Source organism: Carcharodon carcharias, chromosome 13, assembly GCF_017639515.1.
Source record: "Carcharodon carcharias isolate sCarCar2 chromosome 13, sCarCar2.pri, whole genome shotgun sequence".
Lineage (NCBI taxonomy): Eukaryota > Metazoa > Chordata > Chondrichthyes > Lamniformes > Lamnidae > Carcharodon > Carcharodon carcharias.
In genome coordinates, this window is record NC_054479.1 from 5,015,539 (window position 1) to 5,043,500 (window position 27,962).

Here is a 27,962-nt window from a genome sequence, read left to right on the forward strand (position 1 = left end):
CTGTCATTCAGATGCTCATTCTGTCTCACACACACACACGTGTGCAACATCACCACTGCCAATTGAGGCCCTTAAGTATAATATTAATATTCATTTAAGGACCTCACCTCACCACCATGCCAGTAACTTGCCACACAGGAAGCCCAAAAAGCCCTCATTCTGGTGGAGAATGGATTGGAGGGAGTGAGACATTCACAAAGAAACGAGAGAACAGTTTAGATTTTCTTGTACAATTTCCCAATGCTGACCGGATTCTAATGCCTCAATTCAGTGATTTCTTCCATGCAGATTGTCAACTGCTCTCAATCGGCCTTTTTCCCTTGGGAATTCTCTCCCTCCCCACCCCACTCCGCCACACCCACCCCTTCCCCACCCTGCGGGACCAGACTCTGTCCCACCATCTCACCTCCGCACCGCTCCCCACCCCACCCCATCCACTGCTCCCCAATCCACCCCACCCTGCCACTCCCCACCCCTCCCCACACTGCCCCACCCAAATGCAAACTGCTGAAGCCGTATTAAAAAGAAAGAAGTAGCATTTCTATAGTACCTATCACAACCTCAGTATGTCCCAAAGCACTTTACAGTCAATGAAGTACTTTTGAAATGTGTAGTCATTGGTGGTCATGCCTCCAGCTGTCTGGACCCCAAGCTCCAGAATTCCCTCTCTAACTCTCCCTAAGCCTCTCCACCTCACCACCTCTCTCTCCTCCTTTAAGACACTCTTTATGTGCTACCTCTAGTTTTGGGAGCCCATCTCTTATGTGGCTCAGTGTCAAGTTTTGTTTGATAATCACTCCAGTGAAGCGGCTTGGAACATTTTACTACATAGGGGGCATAGTTGTCTTGTTGTTGTATTGTGGGAAATCCGGCAGCTAATTACGCACAGCAATATCCCACAAACAGCAACGTGATCATGACCGGATTTATTAACGCTGGTACCTCCAGCGGTATGTGAGCTAACCCAGGCCTGACCAGGCTTACCTCTGCCAACTCTGAGCTAGTTTGCTCCCTCACCACCAGGGTAATAGCCTTACGAAGGGTCTCTCTTCCCCGTCAGGCCGACCTGGAGACTTAGCCCGATGTTGACGTTAGGAGCAGACCCCTGCCCCACCCCCCCACAGTTACAGCAATCGTTCACAAATGCTTGTGGATTTTTAGCGACACAGCTTTGCTCTGAGCGCTCGATGCACGATCAGAGAAATGTGTGGAACGGTCTGGTCAGGGCTGCCTGAGTCCCTGTCTCACACCAGTCTACCTGGAAACTGCTGGCTCGTGGATTCCAACAGCTCGGCATCTCCCCTGGGATGCCCACTGTGCTGTAAGCAAAAACTGGGTAAAATGTAGAGGGCGCTATATCAGTGTAAGTTATTGTTGATTCAGTTGAAAAACAAGAGATTTGACAGCCTGAATGGCCTCCTGCTGTTCCTTTTGTACTGGCTTACTCCCTCCCTAACAGCACGGTGGATGTACCTACACCACATGGACTGCAGCAGTTCAAGAAGGCAGCTCACCCACCACCTTCTCAAGGGCAACTAGGAATGGGCAATAAATACTGGCCCAGCCAGCGACGCCCACATCCTGTGAAAGAATAAGAGAAATGATTTTTACTTGTGCTGGGTTTTACTGTGCCTGTTTCTGGGAGTCACTCCGGTTATGTCTTCCTCCTCAATGCTGTGGAAAAGGTCTGACTGATCCCAGTGAGTTAATTTCCTGTTTTTTTCCTCTCTCTCTCCCAGCTCCATGCGCTCACGGAGGGTATGTATCTTCAGGAGCTGGTGTGGCGTACTCCAGCAGTCCGGCACCTGTGGTTTTTACAGTTGGGTCTCCACCCAGTGACATCCCTCCCCACTCTGGCAGAACGAGGATGTTTTCAGGTACAATCACCACTGATTCATTTTGTTTGGTCAGTTAAATTTGGGAGGAAGGATTGAGTCTTTTTTGATCAACGAATGGCTCATTATTGTGGAGTCACTCACAGGGAGAGGAGTGTTGGGGTTGCGAATTCTGCAAGTTTCATTATATAACCCCTCACCTCCAACCGCCCCATCTCCATCCACCCGCCATTGGACCATCCCTCTTCCGCTCTCTTGCCATTGGACCATCCCTCTTCCGCTCTCTTGCCATTGGACCATCCCTCTTCCGCTCTCTTGCCATTGGACCATCCCTCTTCCGCTCTCTTGCCATTGGACCATCCCTCCTCCACTCTCTTGCCATTGGTCACATAACATGTCCATCATCACGATGGCCCGCCTGCCCACAGCCAATCAGAAATGTGCACAGACTCTCCGTTAACCTGATTGGATGATTCTTGGCTGTCACTCAAACAGGCATTACTTCACATCTCCAATATTTTAAAACTAGTAAAGTGTTCAATAGGAAAGAAGATATTTGTCCCTGAACGCTGATGTGATTTTTCTCCCTGGCTACAGTGTCCAGGTGAGATTAGTCTTTCATATCTGGAGATGCCTGGGGAATCCTGGAGGGGGGTTGGCAACCCTGTCTGGTGTATCAGATAACCTCAAAATTAACAGCAAGCAGAAATCTTCAACTGCATCCTCCAAAGGTGCTCATGTGATTTCCCCTTGGAGTTGGTGCATTCTTAGACACTAGGGCAGAATTCCTGTAAATCAGCCTTCTTCCAGTTAAATATTAAATAAGGTCAACCCATTCAGGTGCACAAAGGAGACCAAAGACAACATTTGTTATGTTCATTTGGTCAGGATATGGATAACGCTGGCAGGGCTACATTTTTGCCCATCGCAAGTTGCCTTGACAACATTAAGGGACTTGAGCCCCATGTATGTCCAGACCAGGTAAGCACGGAGTCATTATAGCACCAAAGGAGGTCATTCAGCCCATTAAGTTTATGCCGGCTCTCTGTCTCTCCCTCTCTCAATCAGTCCCATTCCCCTGCTCTATCGCTGTAGCCCAGCAGGGTTATTTCCCTCAACTGCCCATTCAGTTCTCTTATGAAATCATTCATCACCCCTGCTTCTGGGAACAGCTTTTCCTCATTTCCCTTATCTAAACCTGTCGACCTCTTGTACACCTCTATCAGGTGTTGAGTTGGTTTCTTCTCTGCAGGGTATTAGTTCTGGATTTTACAACATTCAGCCAGTTAAACCGTGGGGATCAGACCATGGAATCATCAGAACACAGAAGGATTCAGCCCATCGTGTCTGTGTCAGCTCTTTGAAAGGGCTACCCTAATAATCCCATTCCCTTGCTTTTCCCCCTTGACCCTGAAGTTTTTTTTATCGCCAAGTACGTGTCCAATGAGATCACCCCGCAACCTTCAAAACTCTGAGGAATACAAGCCTTTTTTCTGTAACCAGCATTTAACCCTTTGAGCCCCTCTGTCATTCTGGTATCTTCCGTCTATATTTGATCTTTGCTTGAGTTTTTTTTTTATCTGTAACTCCACGTCAGTGTTGTTTGAGTCTTCATTGGGAATCCCTTTGGAAATGAGAGGTGTCAGCAACTTCACCTTCCTGTTTGATTTCTCTCTCGTATTGACTAACGCAATCCTTCCGCGGATTAATTACCATGCAATGTCGATACAATACCAGCCTGGATCTGGGAGCTTTGAATTATATCCTGGTTGCTGCCATGACCAGAACTAATTGCTGACTTCAACACTGATGCATCAGAGGAGTGGATCCAGCTCTGGGTTAGAAATTGGCTAAATTTAAATTCAAATCAGAGCAATTGGTTGAAGTGATTGGCACTTCATTCACCGTCTTAAATATTCACTCCCATCCACCATCTACAAGATGCACTGCAGGAATTTGCCAATGCTCCTCAGACAGCACCTTCCAAACCCATGACCACTACCATCTAGGAAGGACAAGGGCAGCAGATAGATGGGAACACCACTGCCTGGAAGTTCCCCTCCAAGTCACTCACCATCCTGACTTGGAAATGTATCGGCCGTTCCTTCACTGTCCCTGGGTCATAATCGTGGAACTCCCTCCCTAACAGCACTGTGGGTGTACCTACACCACATGGCCCGCAGGCAAGTCTGCTGTACGTCTATAGTAAAACACAGTGAAAGAAGCTCCAAGTGGGCCACTCAGCAGAGAGACTAAAGTCTTTGTTTGCATTGGACATTCCAACACGGTGACTGGGTCCAATGTTTAGCCTGAGGTTTGAGGTTAAGCCACTGGATTTAACGCTCCAATTGTGTCTGTGCTTTTTTTTTTTGTTTGCCTTTTTATAGTGGGTTCCTCCAGTTCGATAAGCTCGGTGGGCTCTAGCAGTGGCCGTGTTTTCCAGTGCTCACCAGCAGGTCCGAGCGCAGAATTGTCTCCGGCGCCATATGAAGGACCTTCGAGTCTCAGGTACACGTACCCGGACGCCATCGCGACAAACATGGAGGCAATGGTGACCTTTGAAGCGCCGGAGTTACCAGAAGAAACCCTTATGGAGGTGGATAAAATTTAAAGATTTTTTGATTTGTATTTGAAGTGATGCATGTCAACAACTAGAGCGTTCAAACAAACTTGAGCTAGACTTGTGTCCTCAAGGTGAAGCACAGGTGTTCACTTGCCTGATTTTTATTGCAATCATTTTTTTTGTCTAGTGACAAGTGTCTAATTGTTTCTGGAAAGTTCTACATGGGTTTTCTCCGTCTTCCGCCCTCCATAAAACTTGAGGTCAGCAAAACTCTGCCACCCGTGATCTAACTCTCACCAAGTTCCATTCAGTCTTCACCCACTACGCTCGCTGACCCACTCTGCCTCCCAGTCTGTCCTAATGAGTACAAGTTGAAAAGCTTTGACTGCATGTTTCCTTTTGGTTTTTAGCACTATTCATGGTTACGGTTTATTATTCATCCCTTCCAACACAACTTTAGACTGTCGGGAGAGATTTCCACCAACTTGGTGATAGATACTGACCTCACAGCACTTGTACAAAAAAGTACATTTCAGAGAAATGGCTCTTTATGTTTCCTTGGGCACTTTTAATCGAAGTTCAGAGTCCTCTATAATGACGGGTGACTCTGCTTCCTTCGTGTAATTCACGCCAAGGCAAAGGTTTGGGAGGCATTAGGGGAATTGTGATCCGCTGATTGCTGGGTATTTTTATTTTATCAAAGCCTGCACTCTTATTTTTTTTCCACCTGGTTTGGTTTTTGACAGCTGCTGGCTGCACAGGAGGTGAATCATGTTGACGTGACGCTTGGCAGGGCTGACAAAGCATCTGCTGACGCAGTCTTTGTGAAGCAAAAGAAGTAGAAGCGGTTGGAATGTCGACTGCTGCTGCAGGGAAAGGTTGTCTCGGCTGGAACTGCTGCTAGCTGGAGCAGTGGACCTGATTTTAAGTCCTTGTCATTGAGTCAGAACCTGCAGCGCTAGCATCTACCAGAGAGGGATCGGGCACGAGGTGCCCTCACAGCTAGGAGCAGAGGTTCCAGTTGCATCACCACAGGGACACTCATTAACCCAGGGGCAGCTCCGTGGAGGTGAAGGGTTTTGGTGTGATGAGTCTGCGTTGCTTCCTTCTCTGTTCTGCACCCAGGGTGTACATGTTTCCCTCACCAGAGTCCAGGAAGCTCCACTCTACTGTCTGTTCAAATGCTTTCATTCCAGTGGACACACTGAAAAAGGAAAGACTTGCATTTTTATGGCACCTTTCATCACCTCATGATGACCCAAAGTGCATGAAGTGCTTTTTGAAGTGTGGTTGCTTCAATGTGGCAGCTAAATGGCACGCAGCTCCCACAAAGAGCCATTGACTGAATGACCATCTCATTTATTTTGGCTGAGGGATAAAATAGTGATCCAAGACACCATAGAGAATAATTCTTTAGAATGGTGGTGTAGAATCTTTTACGTCCGCCTGAGAGGGCAGACATGGTCTCAATTTAAGGTCACACCCGAAAGGTGACACCTCCGACAGTGCAGCACCCCTTCAGTACTGCACTGGGAGTGTCAGCCTGGATTATGTGGGGTGGGACTTGAACCTACAACCGTCTGACTTGGGCGAGAGAGGGAGTGCTACCCACTGAGCCAAGGTTTACACCTGAACCTTGACAATGATGATATTGGGTTAGGAAGGGTGTGGCGGATGTGCTGGGGAGATAACAATCAGCACCCTTTTCTCCTGTTGTGTAAGTTGTTGTGATTGTTTAAAAATTTGACATTCTTGCATTTGTCCTGATGAGCAGAAGATGAAAAGTTTCAGCAACATGTCTCTCTTTTCAACAATATTCAAGTTCTGAATGATCATGAGATTGGGTACAACTGAACTCAGCGAAATGGAGATTAATCCTTTTGAGTGTCGAATGTCTTTCGCAACTTGCACATTTGTTAACTGCCAAAAGATTTATTTTTAATTGTTTAAGACTGGTGCATTGTCGTCTGCATGAGTAATGTGTCAGTTCGATGGGTTCAGTGTCCATCAGTTATGGGATTCACACCCATGTCTGTGCCTTTCACAGCAGGAGCACACAGAGATCCTGAAGAACCTGCGTTTCACCCTGGTCTTTGTCCACTGTGTGATGGAGATTGCCTCAGCCAAAGGCAACCCCTTTGAAATGGTGTGCAGCTCGGTGACCTCCGCATGCCAGTTGCAGGAGAGTGTGGTGGTCGATCAGATTAGTCTGCTCAGCAAGGAGTGGAGGTGAGGCACGTGGAAGGGAAAACACAAGTCAAGCTTATTCACTGCTCTGCCCTCAGTCAGCCATAGGTCAATGTGTCACATCCTTGTTTTCAAGTTCATCCATGGCCTCACCCCTCTCTATCTCTGTATTTGCTGTCAGCCTCAAAACCCTCCAAGATATCTGTTCTCAACTAATTCTGGCCTCCTGTACATCACTTAGTTTAATTGCTCCATTATTGGCGGATGTTCCTTCCGGCCCTGAGCTCTCGAAATGACTCCGCCCCTCTCTCCTCCTTTAAGACACTCCTTAAAACCCATCTCACTGACCAAGCCTCCTGTCCCCTGTCCTAATATCCCCTTATGGTTCTCAGTGTTAACTTTTTTTCTGATTATGCTCCTGTGGAACACCTTGAGACGTTTTACCACGTTAAAGGTGATACACAAATTCAAGTTATTGTAGTTGTTGAATCAGAAAGTTGGAGGTTCGAGCCCCAATCCAAGAACTTGGGCATTAGGCTGACACTCAGCGCACGCAGTCCCCACAGTCCCTCTTGTACTAACTCCCTCTGCTCCACCAATGGGAACAGAACGTACAGGCAAGTTAGCCCCACTCTCTGTCACTTCTTCACACAGGATAGTGGAACTATGTAATTTCTCCAAAAGCGCTGTTGAGGCTGGAGGGCGGGGGTCAACTGAAAAGTTTAAACTGAAGGTAAACTTTTTTGTTAAGTCTGGGTTACAGAACCCAGGTGAGTAAATGGTTTTGAGATACAGATTAGGCATGGTCTAACACTGATCTGTCTTCAGTCAGCCATGGGTCAATGTGTCACATCCTTTTACCTTGAATGGCAAGACAGACTTGAGGGATACAGAACCATAGAAAAGTTATGGCGCAGAAAGAAGCCATTCAGCCTATGGTGTCTGTACCAGCTGAAAAAAACTAGCTGCCCATTCTATTCCCACCTTCCAGCACCAGTCCATAGCCTTGCAGGTTACAGCACTTCAGATGTAGATACAAGTACGTTTTAAATGAGTTGAGGGTTTCTGCCTCAGTCACCAAAAATTGGGCAGTGAATTTCAGACACCCACCACCCTCTGGGTGAAAACGTTTGTCCTAATATCCCCTTTAATCCTTCGGCCAATCAGCTAAATCTATGCCCCCTGGTAATTGACCTCTCTGCTAGAGGGAACAGGTCTTTCCTGCTACCTTCTCTAGGCCCCTCATCATTTTGTACACCTCAGTCAGGTCACCCCTCAGCCTCCTCTGTTCTAAGGAAAACAACCCCAGCCTGTTCAATCTTTCCTCATAGCTGCAATTTTCAAGCCCAGGCAACATGCTTGTAAGTCTCCTCTGTACTCTCCCCAGAGCAATTATGTCTTTCCTGTAATGTGGCGACCAGAACTCTACACAAAATCCCAGCTGTGGCTTAACCAGCATTTTAAACAGTTCCATCATTACATCCCTGCTTTTGTATTCTACACCTCTTCCAATAAAGGAAGCATTCCATATGCTTTCTTTTTCACCTGCCCTGCAACTTTCAGGGACCTGTGGACATGCACTCCAAGACCTCTTCCCTTCATCTACCCCTCCCAATATCGTCCCATTTATTGAGTATTCCCTTGCTTTGTTTGCCCTCCCAAAATGCATTACCTCACACTTTTCCGGATTGAATTCCATTTGCCACTTTCCGCCCACTCAACCAGGCCGTTGCTATCCTTCTGGAGCTGACAGCTATCCTCTTCACTATCAACTACACGGCCAATTGTTGTGCCATCTGCAAATTTCCCAATCACGCCTCCCACAATAAAGTCTAAATCATTAATATATACAAACAAACAGCAAAGGCCCCAACATTGAGATCTGTGGAACACCACTGGAAACCGTTTTCCGTTTGCAAAAACATCCATCGACTCTTTGTTTCCTGTCGCTGAGCCAATTTTGGCTCCAACTCACCAAATTCCTCTGTGTCCCATGGGCTTTTACTTTTCTGACCAGTCTGCCGTGTACTCCAAGGCCTCTCCCTGCCAGGTGGGACCTTGTCAAATGCCTTGTTGAAATCCATTTAACTCTTAGATGAGATGTGGGCATCACTGGCTAGGCCAGCATTTATTGCCCATCCCTAATTACCCTTGGGAACTGAGTGGCTTGCTAGGCCATTTCAGAGGGCATTTAAGAGTCAACCACAATCTCTAAAAGGCAAGAATGAACCAGATGAGTTTTTGTGACAGTTGACATTGGTTTCACAGTTATGATTAGAATTTTAATTCCAGGCTTTTTTTTAAACTGAATTCAAATTTCACCATCTGCCAGAGTGTTACCCCAGGTCTGTGGATTATTAGTCTAGTGACGAGGCCACTACACCACCACCTCCACGTCCGCTACCTTACCTTCAACAATCGTCCTCGATTCTTCCTCAAAAAATTCTATAAAGTTAGTAAAACATGATTTTCCCTTAGCAAAACCATGCTGACTATCCCTGATTAATCTGTGCCTTTCTAAGTGACCGTTTACCCTATCTCTCAGAATTGATTCTAATAATTTGTCCACCGAGCGGCCTATAATTTTCTGGCCTATCCCTCATACCCTTTTTAAACAATGGTACAACGTTCGCAGACCTCCAATCCTCTGGGACCTCGCCTGTATCTGGTGAGGATTGGAAAATGATCCTCGGAGCTTCCACTATTTCCTCCCTGGCTTCCTTCAACAACCTGGGATACAATCCATCCGGCCCTGGTGATTTATCCACCTTCAAAGGTGCCAGTCCCTCCAGTACTTCCTCTCTCACTATGCTTATTGTATCTAATATTTCACACTCCCCTTCTTTAACTAGAATGTCTGCATCATCCCTCTCCTTAGTGAAGACAGAGACAAAGTGCTCATTGAGAACCCTGCCCACATCATCTGCATCAGCCCACAAGTTACCACGTACATCTCTGATAGGCCTCCACTTTCCTCAATAATCCTCTCGCTCTTAATGCACCGGTAAAACGTCTTTGGGTTTTCCTTGATTTTATCTGTCAACGTTTTTCCATATCCTCTCTTTGCTTTCCTGATTTATTTTTAACTTCACCCCTGTACTTTCTATACTCCTATAGGCTTTCTACAGTATTAAGCTAATCGTGACTGTCATAAGCTTTCTTTTTCTGCTTTATCTTACCCTGAATGCTTCTGGATAACCAGGGGCTCTAGATTTGGCAGTACCGCCCTTAATCTTTGTGGGGACATGTCCACTCTGTAACCATAGAATCTCGCCTTTGAATACCCCCCACTGGCCGGTCACCGACTTCCCTTCAAAGAGCTGGAACCAGCCCACTTTCACCATGTCACCTCCCAGCTTCGTAAAATTTGTCTTCCCCCCAATTTAGAATGTTTACTCCTGTTCTATCTTTATCCTTTTCCATAATGATGCTAAATCAAACTGTATTATGGTCACTATGGCCAAAATGGTTCCGCACTGCTGCTTCATCCACTTGCCCAGCTCCATTTGCTAAGACTAAACCTAGAATTATGCCCCCTCTCCGGGGTTTGTCACGCGCTGGCTAAAAAAGCTCCCTTGAATGCAGTTCAAGAATTATGTACCCTCTGTGCCCTTCACACTGTTCCTATCCCAGTTGATATTAGGGTAGCTGACGTCCCCAACGATTACTGTCCATTTGTTTTTACACTCAGAAATCGATCAACATATTTGCTCTTCTCACCCCCTTCCACTGTCTGGGGGTCTGTAGCACACTCCTAGCAGTGTGGCTGCCACTTCTCTATTTCTGAGCTCAACCCAAAAGGCCTCATTTGATGCTTGATTTAGTGTTAATCACAGCTGCAATTGATTCTTTAACCAACAGTGCTACACCCCCACCTTTTTATCCCCCTCCCAATCCTGCCTGAAATCTCTATATTCAGGGATGTTCAGCTGCTACTTTTGCCTCTCTTTCAGCCACGTTTCTGTTATAGTGATGGTATTGTGCTGCCATGTGTCTATTTGTGCCCTCTGCCGATTGGCTTTGTCCTTGCATTTAATTATATACATTTTAATGCTGCCAAATTCCTGTGCTGTAAACCTTCTAACCTTTGCTTCCTCTGTCTTTCAGAGCCACTCATGAATTTTCTGTCTCCCATCCTTTCTGATTCTATGTAGCCCTTCCCCTTGTCACATTGCCACGGGCCTCAGTTTAACACCTCATATGAAATGCATCACTTCCAAAAGTGCAGTATTCTCACATGACTACAGTTTTCTCTCAGTAGTGCAGCATTCTCTCGGTAGTGCAGCTTTCTCTCGGTAGTGCAGCATTCTCTCGGTAGTGCAGCATTCTCTCGGTAGTGCAGCTTTCTCTAAGTACTGCAGCATTCTCTCAGTAGTGCAGCATTCTCTCAGTAGTGCAGCTTTCTCTCAGTAGTGCAGCTTTCTCTCAGTAGTGCAGCATTCTCTCAGTAGTGCAGCTTTCTCTCAGTACTGCACTAGGAGTGTCAGCCGGGATTATGCAATCAAGACACTGAAGTGAGACTTGAACCCACAAACTTCTGACCCAGAGACCAAACACACACTTTCCCTACTCACATGCTTGCACAGACAAATATACGCACAAACACGCAAAGATGCACAAAGTTTTACACAGACACATGTGCGTACACACACACAACACACTCTCTCTCTCTCTCTCTCTCTCTCACTTGCACACACTCGCGCACACATGATCTCTCAACACACACACACACACACACACACAGTCTGGGATTTCACGGTCCCGCTGAAAGTCAATGGACCGTTTTGGCTGACCAGCTGCATCTGGTCCAGTGGGTCACACCATGGTGGGCAGAAAATCCCACCCACTCTCACAGACACACACTCGCACCGATATACACACACACACACGGACTCTCTCTCTCTCACACACGCACACACACACGCACACACACACACACACACACACGGACTCTCACACACACACACACACACACACACGGACTCTCTCACACACACACACACGGACTCTCTCACACACACACACACGGACTCTCTCACACACACACACACGGACTCTCACACACACTCTCTCTCACACACACACACACACACACACACACACACGGACTCTCTCACACACACGCACACACACACACACACACACGGACTCTCACACACACACACACACACACACACACACACACACGGACTCTTTCTCACACACACTCTCTCACACACACAGACTCTCACACACACACACACAGACACTCTCTCACACACACACACACACAGACACTCTCTCACACACACACACAGACACTCACACACACACACACACAGACACTCACACACACACACAGACTCTCACACACACACACACAGACTCTCACACACACACACACACACTCTCACACACACACACACACACTCTCACACACACACACAGACACTCTCTCACACACACACAGACTCTCTCACACACACACACACACAGACTCTCACACACACACAGACTCACACACACACACACACACACACACACACACACACACACACTCTCTCACACACACAGAGACACGGTCTCTCACACAGACGCGTGCGCTATCTTTTCCTGACTATAATGCTCCTGTTTTTTTTTATTATTGCAGCTACGCAGAGCAGCTGGTTCTCTACATGAAGGTTGCAGAGCTTCTGTCATCGACCTTGCACATGAGCAAGAACCAGATCAAGGCAGGAAAACTGTGCCCATCATCGACTGTCAAACAAGGTTAGCTGATGTTGCCTGTGTTTAATCCTATTACTCATGTACGAAGCTTGTCAAGTGTTCTGAAATGTGTTTGGTTCAGGATAGCTCAAGTGGAACTCAGAATGACAAAACTGCCTTGGTATTTCCAATAATACACTTGCTGCTATTTTGGATAATGCTGGTTTGGGAAAGGGTACGGAATACATTTCAAAAACAAAAATACCTGGAAAAACTCAGCAGGTCTGGCAGCATCTGCGGAGAGGAACACAGTTAACGTTTTAGTCCGAATGACCCTTCAACAGAACTAAGTAAAAATAGAAAAGGGGTGAAATATAAGCTGGTTTAAGGGGGGTGGGACAAGAGCTGGATAGAGGGCCAGTGATAGGTGGAGATAACCAAAAGATGTCATAGACAAAAGGACAAAGAGGTGTTGAAGGTGGTGATATTATCTAAGGAATGTGCTCATTAAGGGTAGAAAGCAGGACGAGCAGGTACAGATAGCCCTAGTGGGGGTGGGGTGGGGTGGGGTGAAGGGATCGAAAGAGGCTAAAAGGTAGAGATAAAACAATAGATGGAAATACATTTAAAAATAATGGAAGTAGGTGGGAAAAGAAAAATCTATATAAATTATTGGAAAAAACAAAAAGGAGGGAGAAAATTGGAAAGGGGGTGGGGATGGAGGAGAGTTCATGATCTAAAGTTGTTGAACTCAATATTCAGTCCGGAAGGCTGTAAAGTGCCTAGTCGGAAGATGAGGTGCTGTTCCTCCAGTTTGCGTTGAGCTTCACTGGAACATTGCAGCAGGCCAAGGACGGACATGTGGGCATGCGAACAGCTCTTCTTGTCACCCCCCCGCCCTCCCAAACCAGCTTATATTTCACCTCTCTTCTATTTTTACTTAGTTCTGCTGAAAGGTCATTCGAACTCGAAACGTTAACTGTGTTCCTCTCCGCAGATGCTGCCAGACCAGCTGAGTTTTTCCAGGTACTTTTGTTTTTGTTTTGGATTTCCAGCATCCGCAGTTTTTTGCTTTTGCAGAATACATTTAGTCAGCATTAAAATTGGACACCCAGCCATCGTATAACCATATGGTCTCACCATGTCCGGCCAAGAATCAGTGAGTAATGAAATCAAACAGCACAGAAGCAGGTCATTCGGCTCATCATGCCTGTACTGGCTCTTTGAAAGAGTTTTCCAATTAGTTCCCCCACCCAACTCTTCCCCAGTTGCCTCGTTATGTTTTGTTTTTGAAGATAGTCTGAGACAGGATGGGTTTGATCTCTGTTTTTCTGTAGAAGGCTTGTCACAAAATCCATACAGATCTCAGTTACATTGCCACCAGTTACTAGAACACACGGTCAATGGACAAGCAATATGGCCCAGTCATCAGGCAGAGTTTAGTGACAGCTCCTTTAGAGAACTGACCACAAAACTGACTCCTGCTTCTCACTCAGTTGAGTAGCTTTTGCTTTTAACAAAGGGTCTCTGCTCTGATGCCAAGATGCCACTTTCATCTGTAATTGTAATCTGTGAGCTGCTGAACATTCGCTAGCCTTTTCCCATATTGTCATAATGCTGTGTGAATATGGAGAGCCTGTGTGGAGTGAAAGCATTTGTGACAAGTTACATATACCCCTGTCACAAACCCTGTTCACAATCACTTTCAATCCACCTCAACAAATGAGCAAAGCACCAATTGGAATCTACCTGCTTTTTTTAAATATTCGCTCCCAGGATGTGGGCACCATTCGCAAGGCCAGCATTTATTGCCCATCCCTAATTGCCCCTTGAGAAGGTGGTGGTGAGCTGCCTTCTTGAATCGCTGCAGTCCATGTGGTGTAGGTACACCCACAGTGCTGTTAGGGAGGGAGTTCCAGGATTTTGACCCAGTGACAGTGAAGGAACAGCGATATATTTCCAAGTCAGGATGGTGAGTGATTTGGAGGGGAACTTACAGGTGGTGGTGTTCCCATGTGTCTGCTGCCCTTGTCCTTCTAGGTGGTAGCAATCACAGGTTTGGAAGGTACTGTCGAAGTCCTGTAAATGAATTTTTAAAAAATTTGGAATGTATATTGATGCAGAGAAGGTTAAGAGGAGATTTTATTGACATGTTCAATATTATGAAGGGCCTTGACAGGGTAAATAGGGAGAATCTGTTTCCACAGGTAGGAGGGTTGGACACAGGTTTAAGGTAATTGGCAAAGAACCAGAGAGAAAATGAGCAGACTTTTGTTTTACACGGCCAGTTGTTGAGATCTAGCATGTGCTGTCCAAAAGGGCAGTGGTTCAGATTGAATAATAGCTTTCTAAAAGAGAATTGGATAAATACTTTGATGGAAAAAATCTGCAGGGCTATGGAGAAAGGGCAGGTGGAGTCGGTCTAATCGGATAGCTCTTTCAAAGAGTTGGCACAGGCATGATGGATGAATGACCTCCTTCAGTGCTGTATGATTCTATGGTGCTGGAGTCAGAATACCTACAATATTGAACAAATGAACAAAAAAATAGCCAACTATTTCCTGATTCTGTCCTACAGCCTAAAATGCAATTGGACTCTAGTTGACCTCAATTAATTAGAAGAACAATTTGACTTTGAGGTCTTAAAAAGAGACACAATGACATTTTAGCAGCAGAATAAGTTACTGCGCACTCTGTCTGTTCACAGTCTGTTACAAATTCCCGTGTACACATTTTTTAAAGGAGATTGCGTATGTAAACAGTCACGCTGCAACTACACCTTCCCTATAGTGCTGGTGTTTTGTTGCCTTGACTTTGCACCTCCCAGCTGCCATTCTGTGAAGGGCCGACCAACTCCTCCAACCCCCACTAAATTTCCATGAGATGTTCTTTTTCACGACAAATACTCCTTTTCACGACAAGTACTATCAACTCAAAAGTATGTATGCTCCGTAAAAATAAGAGAAAACTGCAAGACTTTACATTGAGTTGCCTACTAATGCCCCATCTGGAGATTACAGCCGCCCTTGGCTCCCATGTGTGGCTACACTATGCAGTATGTGGTTAAGATGTGGAATGCGCTGCTGTGGGGTGGGGGAGGTGGGGGGGGTGTGGAGGCAGATTCAGTTGTGGCTTTCAAAGAAAATGTGCAGCGCTGCGGGGAAAGGTATGGGAGTGACAGTCTGATAATTGCTCTTGCAAGAGAGCTGGCACTGACATGATGGGCTGAAAGGCCACCCTCTGTATGTAGTCATTCTGTTATTCTATGTCCCTGAGGGGGGGAGGGGGGTAGGGGGGGTGCGCAGTGCACCTCGGAGAAAGCTTTCCAATGATCAACACCACGAGGAAACCACCTCAGCCCCCCTTCTCCTTGCATGTGCCCAAGAATCAGGTGTACACAGCTTCAGTGTGGATCTCCCCAGGTAACACTGCAGCACCTCAACCAGAGGCTGTATAATTCTGTCGGTATTGGATTCACCTGCAATATCGAACAAACTTCATCCATCATGCCTGTGCCAACTCTTTGAAAGAGCTATCCGATTAGACCCACTCCACCTGCCCTTTCTCCATAGCCCTGCAGATTTTTTTTCCATCAAAGTATTTATCCAATTCTCTTTTAGAAAGTTATTATTCAATCTGAACCACTGCCCTTTTGGACAGCACATGCTAGATCTCAACAACCGGCCGTGTAAAACAAAAGTCTGCTCATCTCCTCTCTGGTTCTTTGCCAATTACCTTAAACCTGTGTCCAACCCTCCTACCTGTGGAAACAGATTCTCCCTTTTTACTCCATCAAGGCCCTTCATAATATTGAACATGTCAATCAAATCTCCTCTTAACCTTCTCTACATCAATATACATTCCAAATTTTTAAAAATTCATTTTAAGGATGTGGGCTTTTCTGGCTGGGCCAGCATTTATTGCGCATCCCTAGTTGCCCTTGAGAAGGTGGTGGTGAGCTGTCTTCTTGAGCCGCTGCAGTCCCTGTGCTGTAGGTACACCCACAGTGCTGTTAGGGAGGGAGTTCCAGGATTTTGTCCATGTGGTGTAGGTACACCCACAGTGCTGTTAGGGAGGGAGTTCCAGGATTTTGTCCATGCGGTGTAGGTACACCCACAGTGCTGTTAGGGAGGGAGTTCCAGGATTTTGTCCATGTGGTGTAGGTACACCCGCAGTGCTGTTAGGGAGGGAGTTCCGGGATTTTGTCCATGTGGTGTAGGTACACCCACAGTGCTGTTAGGGAGGGAGTTCCGGGATTTTGTCCATGTGGTGTAGGTACACCCACAGCGCTGTTAGGGAGGGAGTTCCGGGATTTTGTCCATGTGGTGTAGGTACACCCACAGTGCTGTTAGGGAGGGAGTTCCAGGATTTTGTCCATGTGGTGTAGGTACACCCACAGCGCTGTTAGGGAGGGAGCTCCGGGATTTTGACTGCCATCCTTTCCTTTCTATTCACCAGAGAAACTTGCACACGTCATGGTCTCTCACTTACAAAGAAAAGACTTGCATTTGTAGAGCGCCTTTCAGGAACTCAGGATATTCCCAGTTGCTTCATAGTTATGGAAGTTACTTTTGAAGTGTCAGTTTTGGCTCAGTGGGAAGCGTACACGCTCTCTCAGTGGGGAGTGCACACGCTCTCTTGATGTATAGTACATGCTCTTTCGGTAGGTAGTGCACACTCTCAGTGGGTAGCGCACACACTTTCTCGGTGGGTAGTGCACACTCGGTGGGTAGCGCGCACTCTCTTGGTGGGTAGCGCGCACTCTCTTGGTGGGTAGCGCGCACTCTCTTGGTGGGAAACGCGCACTCTCTTGGTGGGAAACGCGCACTCTCTTGGTGGGAAACGCGCACTCTCTTGGTGGGAAACGCGCACTCTCTTGGTGGGAAACGCGCACTCTCTGTCGGTGGGAAACGCGCACTCTCTGTCGGTGGGAAACGCGCAGTCTCTGTCGGTGGGTAGCACACACTCTGTCGGTGGGTAGCACACACTCTGTCGGTGGGTAGCGCGTACGCCTTCTCGGTGGGTAGCGCGCACTCTCTCGGTGGGTAGCGCGCACTCTCTCGGTGGGTAGCGCGCACTCTCTCGGTGGGTAGCGCGCACTCTCTCGGTGGGTAGCGCGCACTCTCTCGGTGGGTAGCGCGCACTCTCTCGGTGGGTAGCGCGCACTCTCTCGGTGGGTAGCGCGCACTCTCTCGGGTAGTGCGTACGCTCTCCAGGTGGGAAGCGCGTGCGTGCACTCGGGTAGCGTGTGCACCCTATCTCGGTGGGAAGCGCAAGTGCTCTCTCGGTGGGAAGTGCGCACGTTCTCTCGGTGGGTAGCGCACATGGTCTCTCGGTGGGTAGCGCATGCTCTCTCAGAGGTCAGCACACACCCTCTTTCGGTGGGTAGGGTTCATGCTCTCTCAGTGTGTAGCGCACAGTCCATCACCCTTAAATCTGAAGGTTGTGGGTTCAGCTTCCACCCTAGAGTCTTGAGCAGAATATCCAGGGTGACACTCCAGTGCCTATGAAGGAGGACAGCACTTTCGGAGGTGCCATCTTTCGATGAATACATTAAACGAAGGGGTGGATGTAAAATCTCCCATTAGACACTATTAGAAGAGGAACCCCGTCTTCAAAGCCAATATATATCCCTCAACCAGCATCATTAAAGTAACTGATTTGGTCATTTATCTCACTGCTGTTAGTGGCTGCTTGCTGTGCGAAAATCAATTGTTATGTTTCCAACCGTTCAACAGTGACCACACTTCAAAAGTATTTCGTTGGCTTTAAAATACTTTGAGAAGCCACGATGGGTTCTCCATAAATGCAAGTCTTACTTTTCACAATTGCCATCCAGGAGAAATGGAATATTATCTTAATAATAGACAGACAGTCCTAGGATAAAATGAAAATTTGAGCTTTAAATAAGGAAGTTGCTGCTTTGTGTCTCCGCAGTGGTGAAGAAGCTGAACGAACACTACAAGTCCTGCGTGTCTCACTGCCGCTGTCTGACCGTCAGGCTACAGCGTTTCTTTGTGGATAAGCAGCGGCTCATGGACAGAATAAACAGCATCACTGCCGAGAAACTCATCTACAGTCATACTGTGCAAATGGTAAAAGTACCTGTGCCTGCTACTCATCAGTAACAACAGTTTCCGCTTCTTCAGAGCTCCTTCTAAACCGAGGGATGCCTTGGAGACCTTTCACCAACTGGTGGACAGGAAGGAGGAGGAGGAGGGAGGTGTTGAGGGAAGGCTGGATGTGGCAGAGAGGCTGAAGGAGCAGGACGAGGTACAGGAAGAGTGGGCCGATTGCCGTAGGAAGCGGGAGTGGTCAACCCTGCCTTTCCTGCTGGCGCTGTGCCCCTCTTCTTGCCCCTAACCTCTCACTCACAGCCCGGAGATGAGTGGTGCATGAAGGAAATTGGAAAATAAAGTTCCAGAGGTATTAAAATGACTGGAGGAGTTTTTATAAATATATCAAGAGAGGTTAAAGGGGAACGTGGACCAATCAAAGACAGATGCAGATGGAATTGTAACTGACCATCAGCAAATGGCAGGTTTGTCAATTGAATACTTCATATCCCTTTTCACAATACAGAAAGAGGCTAAAATATCCATGATACAAAGGGGAGGGGGATTTTAATGGCTTTAACGTAAGTACAAAATGGTAATGGAGAAAGTAATGAGACGTGTGATAGACGAGTTTCCAGTGATCGTTTTTGCCACAAGATTATGAAAGGAATAAGTGGGAAAATGTCAGCTGTCTTTGTCATAATTTCTCAAAGCTCCCTTGGTTCAGGGATTGTGCTGTTTGGTAATAAAATGACTCCATTAGTTTAGAAGGAAGACAGAACGCTGGTATCCTATGCTGTTGGTTGTGAGGGAACTGCTAGATTTGGCCATTAGGGTCAGAGTGATTGAGCGGGTGGACTTTTCTGAATTAATCAGTTGTGTCAGGATGGGTTTGTCAAGGGTGTGTCATGTTTGTCTAACCTGGTTGAATATCGAGAGCGTCACTAGCAGAGTGCCTACAGGTATTGTCTATAAGGGCTTCCAGAAGCTGTGTTGGCAAATGTGAAAGTGCCGGCAGCTGGAAGTAAGCTTGTGAGATGAATTGATAATTGGTTTGAGAGGTAGGAGACAGAGTATTGGGATAAAAGGAGCTAACTCTGATTGGTGGGATGGGATGGGTGATGCACCCAGGTATCTATACTGGTGCCCCAGCTTGTTACAGTCCAAATAAGCGTTGGACTTGGATGGAGGAATAGAGATTTATATACAAGAACAATAGGAGTAGGCCATTCAACCCCTCATGACTGCTGCACCATTCATAGCTGGGCCTTCTATCTCAATTCTACTTTCCCACTCTATCCCCAATTTGGACACTGCATTCAGAGGAATAGGAAATTGTGAGGATGGAAGCAACAGGTTACAAAGAGATAAGGGCAGATTAAGTGAGTGGCAGCTGGGGATGAACTCTGGGAAGTTAGAGGTTGAACCTTGAACCCCTGAAAGATAGATTGAAATATTTCCTTAATGATGAGAGACTGGGAGCTGTGGAAGAGCAGAGAGGTTTAGATGTCCATACACAAAAATCTCTGCAAGCTAGTGTGCATAAAAAAATGTTGCTGGAGAAAGAGGAATATTAAAGGGAGTGTGGAGTGAGCATAGACAGGGAGTCTTGTGGAGAAGGATATCTGTATGGATTTGATGGGCTGAATGGTATGTTCCTGGTGCTGAAATTCTCTCTCATTCCAAACCTCTGTGAGGGAGAGCAGAAGAATTTTGCCAAATGTTTCTCTCACTTTTTTGGTCTCAAAACAGGTTAAAGGGCCATTTGTTGAAAGACCATGAGCCCTCACCTGTTCATCTGTCAAATGACAGGTGCCTGAAACCCAGTACAGAATGGAGAATGATCACCGTGTTTTTGTCTGATTTTAGGTGCAGACCACAGCGCTGGATGAGATGTTTCAGCAGGGAGAGGATTGTATTCAGCGGTACCACAAGGCACTGCTGCTAATGGAGGGTCTCTCACAGATAATCACTGAGCAGGAAGATGTGGACAACATCAGCAAGTGTAAGAAACTTTTATTCAGCCAGTCGTACTCAGTGTACACACTCTTTCTACTACTTAACAAGCTCCAGTGTAATTTTGAAAGCCATAACAAAACATAGCTCTGCGTGACATAACTTTACCGATGGGATTATTTTATCTGCATTGATTTAGCTGGTTTTTGAGCTGGCTTTATCAGAGGCATTTTAACTGCAATCAGTGACAGTCTCATTATCCAAACATTCAGGCTTTGCCTCTCTGAGCCTCCTGCTTATAAATGTGCTGAGAAATGTACAGGTTTGATGGGGAGAGAGTTCAGCTGGTTCACACACTGGAATGATATTCCCCCTTGTACATCATTTCAATGTCACCTGCTCCTCCCCAGCCTGTTACAGAATCTCTCAATGGGCAGGCTATCCAGCCGCTTCATTATCTTGTAGATCTCTTAGCGCATCACCTCAAAGGTAATGCTGCTGTAAAGTAAATAAACCAGTGCCGCCCTTCAGAGGGTCAGTACTGAGGGAGTGCCGCACTGTCGGAGGGTCAGTACTGAGGGAGTGCCGCACTGTCGGAGGGTCAGTACTGAGGGAGTGCCGCACTGTCGGAGGGTCAGTACTGAGGGAGTGCCGCACTGTCGGAGGGTCAGTACTGAGGGAGTGCCGCACTGTCGGAGAGTCAGTGCTGGGGGAGTGCTGCACTGTCGGAGGGTCAGTACTGAGGGAGTGCTGCACTGTCGGAGGGTCAGTACTGAGGGAGTGCCGCACTGTCGGAGGGTCAGTACTGAGGGAGTGCCACACTGTCGGAGAGTTAGTGCTGGGGGAGTGCCACACTGTCGGAGGGTCAGTACTGAGGGAGTGCCGCACTGTCGGAGGGTCAGTACTGAGGGAGTGCCGCACTGACTGAGGGAGTGCTGCACTGTCAGAGGGTCAGTACTGAGGGAGTGCCGCACTGTCAGAGGGTCAGTACTGAGACAGTGCCGCACTGTCAGAGGGTCAGTACTGAGGGAGTGCCGCCGCACTGTCGGAGAGTCAGTACTGAGGGAGTGCCGCACTGTCAGAGGGTCAGTACTGAGGGAGTGCCGCCGCACTGTCGGAGAGTCAGTACTGAGGGAGTGCTGCACTGTCAAGAGGGTCAGTACTGAGGGAGTGCAGCACCATCAGAGATGCCATCTTTTGGTTTTGACACTAAACTGAGGTCACGTCTGCCCTTTCAGGTGGACATAAATCCTGTGGCAAAAAGAGTGGGCTAAACTCTCCCAGTGTCCTGGCAAAAATTCATCCCTCAACCAGGATCACTAAATCAGATTATCTGGTCATTATCACATTGCCTTATTTGTGGGATCCTGCTGTGCACAAATTGGTTGTAGTTGATCCTTTATTACAACAGTGACTACACTTCAAAAACACCCCATTTACTATAAAGCTCTCTGGGATGTCCTGGGGTTGTGAAATGTACTATGGAAATGCAAGTTCTTTCATTCTGCTTCAGTCCTTGGTCTGGGCACTGTCCAGTGATTCCTGCTGAGTGCGTGTGGTCAGCAGCGTCGAGATAGGCTATGGTCAGTAGCGTCGAGATAGGCTATAACACCCTCCACTATCAAGCAGCTCACCAACGCTTGCTCTTGCAGGTTAAAGGGCATTGGAGTGAGATACCGCTGGGTGTCTGTGGTCAGTGGAATTGAACCACCCCTCCCCCCAACTTGAATTACAGCGTAGGGAACAAATGGACTGATAAAGTTACACTTCCGCCTCTGGGGTTCTCCTCACCTCGTGTCTGGTTCTATTGTAGACTTATTGATAGAGATCGATCATTGTGATTAATCAATAATTCCATCATTATTGGGTCATGTGAGTACCAGGATGGGAAAAGGTGAATGAAAGGAACCTTGGGGCAACATTTTCCCCGCATCGGGGGTGGGGGGGAGGGATGTGCAGGAGGGGGGGCGGGTTCCCGATCGGCGCCCCCGATTGGGGGCACACCGCCATTTTAATTGGCCCGCCCAGTGACATCCTCTTGGAAGCACTGTGCGCTCCCTGTGCGGGTGGGAGGGGGGTGGTGTTTAGGTTCCCTGAGCTGGGAGCACGGTTGAGCACACTCATCCCCCTGAGGCTAAGTGTAGCCTCAGGGAGGTCGCTGGAAGTTGTAAAATTTTTGTAAGCGTAAAAAAAAATTCCTGACATGTCCCCTCATGTGACACCGTGACATGAACTGGGACATGTCAATTTCTTCTATTTCAACATTTTATAAACATTTTAAATCCCTCGTGAAACCTCATCCCACCCGTGGATGAGGTTTCACGTCTGTTCTGAAGGCCGCCCGGGCTCTTGACGGACATGTCCATTAATTGGCTTAATTACTTCTTTAAAGGCCTCAAGTGGCTGTTGACAGCTCTGAAAATCTAGGTGACACGTGGTGGTGTCGGGAGGCACGCCCGAAGTCACCTCCGCGTCATTTTACTCATCAGTGAGCGGGCTCTGCCAGGGGTCTCTCCGACCAGAAGATGCAGCCCTTGGTCTATTTTTTTGTCCAACAATCCCTATTTTTTTTTTGTCCATGTTTCCTGGGGCCAAAGATATTTCAGAATTTCCATGTCACAGCAGTGGTAGAATATCAAACGCAGGTTGGTGTTGGGGTCCCCTTGTAACAGGGAGTCATTAATACCGGCCAGTCGGCATCAACAGTCAGCGTACCAACTTATTGTCCGTTGTCTGTCACTCCTGCGACTAACAGGGGTGTAATTTCCTGTCTTGTTTCTAGGTAAGCAGAGCATCGAACGCAGACTGTCCGCGTTGCAACCAGGACTGTGTGCATGATGCAACACGCTGGAACACCTTCCCAGGTCTTGGGCCTTGCGGTGTCTAGGATACCTGGATACCCTATTGCAACCATCCCAGTTGCCATTGGACACAAGCTGGGCTTTTATTGTGCATATCAACCTGCAAAATGAGTGACTCGTTGGGGGACATTTAAGTGGAAATGTCCCTCCCCTGCGAAACCACTGCAGCAATTACAGATGTTTCTGGTCTGCTATGTAGATTTCTTCTAACAAAGTCACTCAGAGGATTCTTCATCGGTTCTCCACAAGACGCTTGACTGACCAGGAGACGGTTTAGCGGCGATCCTCTCTGACGTTGTATTTGGGCTTAAAGGAAGAATACTCAGCTGGGACACTGTTGCCTGATGAAAAAAGCAAGCAGAAAATCTCAGTTGAAGAGATTTAAACACTTGCACTGGCACTGACGAAAGTCAGTGAGACATTTTCAGAGCAACAAAGCTTTTTGGTATTATTTTGTTTTTCATTGAATGCTGCCTTGAAGCACTTTCCTCACTTTTTTTCTGAAGTGTTAAACACACACGCACACACACAAACACACACAAACACACACACACACACACACACACACACACACACACACACACACACACACACACACAAAAACAACCCCCACACACTAGCCTGTAAGGTAGAGGTGCACTTTATATTAGCGTCGGTTAAAAACTTGAACTGCTTGATGGCCCAAATAATGTTATCAAGAAAGATGGAATCTAAAGCTAAGAGACACTCAGCCCTGCCTCCCTAGCACCTACCCCCACCTGCCATCCATCTTGTTGTTTTTGTGTTGCACTATCTGAGAATCTCGGCATGTAGCTGGTACAGTATGGGGTAAGAGAGTGTGTGTGTGTGGGCCCTACTCATTTCTCAGTCAAAGTCTGCGTGGGAGCAATTTCCAAGTAGCATTTCACACACAAAAGCAGTGGCAACAGACAATCGCACCTGTAGATTGTTTCTTGTGGACTTTTTTTATTCTGTTCCCTTGTGGTGATATAGTTGAGTGTGCACGTCTGTGATGCGTGCGTGTGCATGAGTGCGCGTGCGTGAGTACTTTGCTTTGTTTTTCACCTTATAAATGAGGCAAACTAGGTTAGGAACTAGGTCAAGAATTTGAATGGTAAGGTGCGCAGCATGGTGCATACATGGCCGAGTGCCTGTGATTCCACGCTGTAGCAGATTGTCACTTGAATGTACCAGCGTTTGGAAACTCAAGGCTACTTATGATTTACAGGTTGTCAACCAATGATTTCTTTTTTTCCCCTCTATCTTGCATAAATACTTGAAAATTAGCCACTGTGTGTACACGAGAATATGTATGTATAACAAAGATATCAGTGCCACCAAACTCGCTACAAGAGGTTTTGACTTAACCCTGAACTGTGTAAGATAAATGTTATCAGTTAGTATTTATTGCTTTGAAGTCAGTGAGAAACAAGCAAACTGGAGTGATTTACTGTACTCAAAGCACCAACTGTTTCCAAGGCAACCATTTCTTGGTTATTTCTTTACTGTTGATGTGTAGTTTTTTGTTTGACAGATTCCACAGGAGCTTGGGACTCAGCTCCTCGACATATATATTCAGGTTGGAACTGTTCAAAGTGTATTTTGTTATTCTGCAATGTTAAAAATGCTGGAAACATTTTCTTTTCAGTTTTTATTTCCGTGAGTGCTGTAACTTTTTTTTTTGTCTTTGAATTGTACAAAAAACCCAGAATTAAATAAAACAGTTGGAACTGATTAGCTGCTCCGCTCCCCATGCCTTTTGAAGAGGGCTTTGAGATCATGGTATTGGCTGATTGTGACTGGTATGGGTGTGTATTCCCAATGTTCAGTGTCAATCCTTGGTCCAAATTGCTTCAAACCAATCTTTGGTCTATGCATTTGGACACACGTCTCCTCATGTGGATCAGTGGGTCTGATTACATCCCTGGGGTATGCACGTTTGGGGGTGTTTTACAATTGCTGAGGAAAGAGACATGTCTAAGCTTGACCCTGATTGGTCAGGGCGTGTCCCTGCCTGGTTTAAATGTCAAACAATGCTTGGCAGTTAACTGTCAGTCACCATCAGTGATGCATTCTCCATGACAACGCCACCTGCCAACTAATCAGCACTCTCTTCACATACAGTGTAAATTGTTGTTTTCCCTTCGTCAGGAAGATATAATAATTCTCATAATGTTATTGGAATTTATTGTATAATAGTGGTATCGTGCATGTGTATGTGTGAGACTCATTGGATTAAAGGCAGCTAGTCTGAAGGCTTTGATGTAAACATGGGGGATGTTTAGAATGTGAGATGTAAAAGGACATTTATTAGCTTGTTTTGAAATGTGTCACCTAGCCAGGTGAAGTTTAGAAACAGTGGCCAGGATTTTCCAGTTATCGGGCAGGCTCAGCAGGCAGGTGTGGTCACAGAGCCAACTGCTGCCCCCGATCGGCTCCGCACCGCGATTTTGTGGATCGCGAGTGGTAGCAAGCGCAACCTGTGCGGGCGGGGAAGGGGGGGTGGCGAGGAGGGAGACTGGATCCAGTGCGCAGTTTGCACATGCGCGTGAACGAGCACTTCAATCTCCCTGGGGAGCTGCCTCAGGAGATTGAAGCGCTGTTTAAAAAAATAACTAAAGACAATAAAAATTTAATGAAACATGTCCCATCTCATGTGACTGTCACATGAGATGGGTCATGTTTTTATTTTCAAAAGGAGGTTTTTATTTAATTAGTATTAGCTTTAGGAAACCACATCCCACTCGTGGATGAGGTTTCTTAAAAAACATAAAGGCTGCTTGGTCCTTTCGCCTGCCCACCAACCATGAGGTTGGACGGGCAGCATAAAATTCAACTCAACTACCTAGTTAATGTTCTTAATAGGCCTTTTTATTATCATCGGGCACGCAGACGACTCCAGCGTGTGCCTGCCGAACGAAATATTGTGCGAGTTCACAATGACTTCGGGACACACTCCCGACATCATCGCACATCCTTTTATGTTCTGGCATGTCTGCCTGCACACCGAAAGACATAGTGAAACAATGGGTATTTGCATTCAAAGGGGAAAATACGTATAAAGGAGTGAAGGCTGTGTGTAAGGATAGGCATTTTTAAGATCTAGAAAGTGTGAAAAGCCTTCAGTATCTATGCCTCAAGCTACTGTTTTCAAAGAACTGAAGTTAAGAAAACTCACTTTGAATTCAACTGGTTCAGAGTATCGTGTGTCACCCTACCTGGGTTTTTTAAAATCTACGTGTCTTACTGTTGCCTTAAAGAAAGTGTAACTGGGAGTCAGATTAAGTAGAGGATTTAGAAGTTATCATAGTAGTAATTTGTAGATCTATATATGTATTTAAAATCATTTCTCTTATTAATAAATGTTTAATCTAGTTTTGTAAAAACCTATAAGACTTGGTGGTCTTATTACTACTGAATTCAAGGCACGCATCTCAAAATTTATACAAATTGCAAAACAAGTTGTGGCAGTTGTTTCAAGTTTCCCTTTGGGATTTGATCAACTCAGCATTTACCATCAGCTGTGCCATAACACCCCTTATATTAATATTCTTGCCAAGTGTCCTGATGAGCGCAAGACAAAAAGCTTCAACATGTCTCTTTTCTCAGCAATAATCAAGTTCTGTACTACCAAGCAACTATGTGTTTTACTATGTTAAAGGGAGTTAGTTCAGATGAGAGGTCACGACCTGGAACGTTAACTCTCTTTCCCTCTCCACAGATGCTGCCAGTGAGTAATTCCAGCATTTTCTGTTTCTTTCAGATTTCCAGCATCTGTAGCATTTTGCCCTTAGATTATATAATTAGAAGTTGTGTGATTCTACAACAACTTTAACGCAGAAAAATGTACTAAGTCCCTTCTGGCAATGTAAGCATTGCATTCAATGTCTCAAACTCTTAGCTTTAACGAGGATGTTACGTGATTTAAATAAAGTTCAGCTTTAAACTGTTGATGAAATTGTTGGAATACCTCCTGCTTATTCAGGAAGTGAAGCAACCAGAGCTGTGAAAAGTGTCAACCTGTCCTTTGTAACGAGTATCTTGATGCATTGATTACCTTGATTTGATCTTTAATCAATTAGTTATCCTGTGGGGCTCATTACCAGCTCGTACCCCGCCATCATTGAAGGTGGACTACTGGGTACGTTCTGCATTTGATGGATCTTGCTTAGTGTTTGTGGTCAGGGACCCAACATGTAACACTCCAGACTGTATGCCACTGTATCCTTACAGAAGTATAAAATATTAAAAATTAAGTTTACATTTTTTTTTAAATATGAAATTATAATTGGCTTACATAAGGCCAGAGCATTTTAGGTATTGTGTTGGTGTGTGGGGGTTTGACCAAGTTATGAGCTTGGTGCTGGGCCACACCTTGACTCTGTGACAAAGTCAAAATCCACCCCACTGAGCTCACTGCTGATCTGAGTACAGCAATTGCCAAAGGAATTGCTGGTGATACTTTAATTTGGACAGAATGTTTCTTTTTGTAATGGTTCACTTCTTTAGCTTGTAAATGTTCTGGGAATGGAATTGGATTAGTGCCTTCAGTTACGATGGCAGGTCGCGTGAACTTGGATTGTATTCTCTGAAATGTAAAAGACTGAAGGGTGATCTCATCGAGGGGTTTAAAATGTTAAAAGGGTTCGATAGGTTAGACAATCAGAAGCTATTTCTCTGGTGTGTGTGAATTAAGAACAGAGTCTGGGATTTTATAGTCCATTTATAGCCAGGCCCACGTCTTTGCTGACTCTTCAATCTTTTTTTTCCCAGGGATTTGTGCTGGCATTTGAAGGAATCAAACACTACAGTATCTGTT

General features: G+C 46.2%; 1 protein-coding gene across 4 annotated transcripts in view; it reads left to right on the top strand.

Annotated features, from left to right (window-relative positions):
- ulk1b (unc-51 like autophagy activating kinase 1) overlaps window positions 1–24,877 on the top strand; it is a 107,254-nt gene extending 82,377 nt beyond the window's left edge. For 3 of the 4 annotated variants that reach the window (XM_041202831.1, XM_041202833.1, XM_041202834.1), the window contains 7 exons: window positions 1,740–1,877; window positions 4,223–4,431; window positions 6,446–6,627; window positions 12,215–12,333; window positions 18,208–18,365; window positions 20,196–20,331; window positions 23,065–24,877. In XM_041202831.1, coding sequence (XP_041058765.1) covers window positions 1,740–1,877; window positions 4,223–4,431; window positions 6,446–6,627; window positions 12,215–12,333; window positions 18,208–18,365; window positions 20,196–20,331; window positions 23,065–23,120 — 998 coding nt within the window. In that variant the 3' untranslated portion in view covers window positions 23,121–24,877. The remainder of the gene's footprint in view (window positions 1–1,739; window positions 1,878–4,222; window positions 4,432–6,445; window positions 6,628–12,214; window positions 12,334–18,207; window positions 18,366–20,195; window positions 20,332–23,064) is intronic. The other variant, XM_041202832.1, reaches the window with a different exon arrangement.
- Window positions 24,878–27,962: the final 3,085 nt, after the last annotated feature.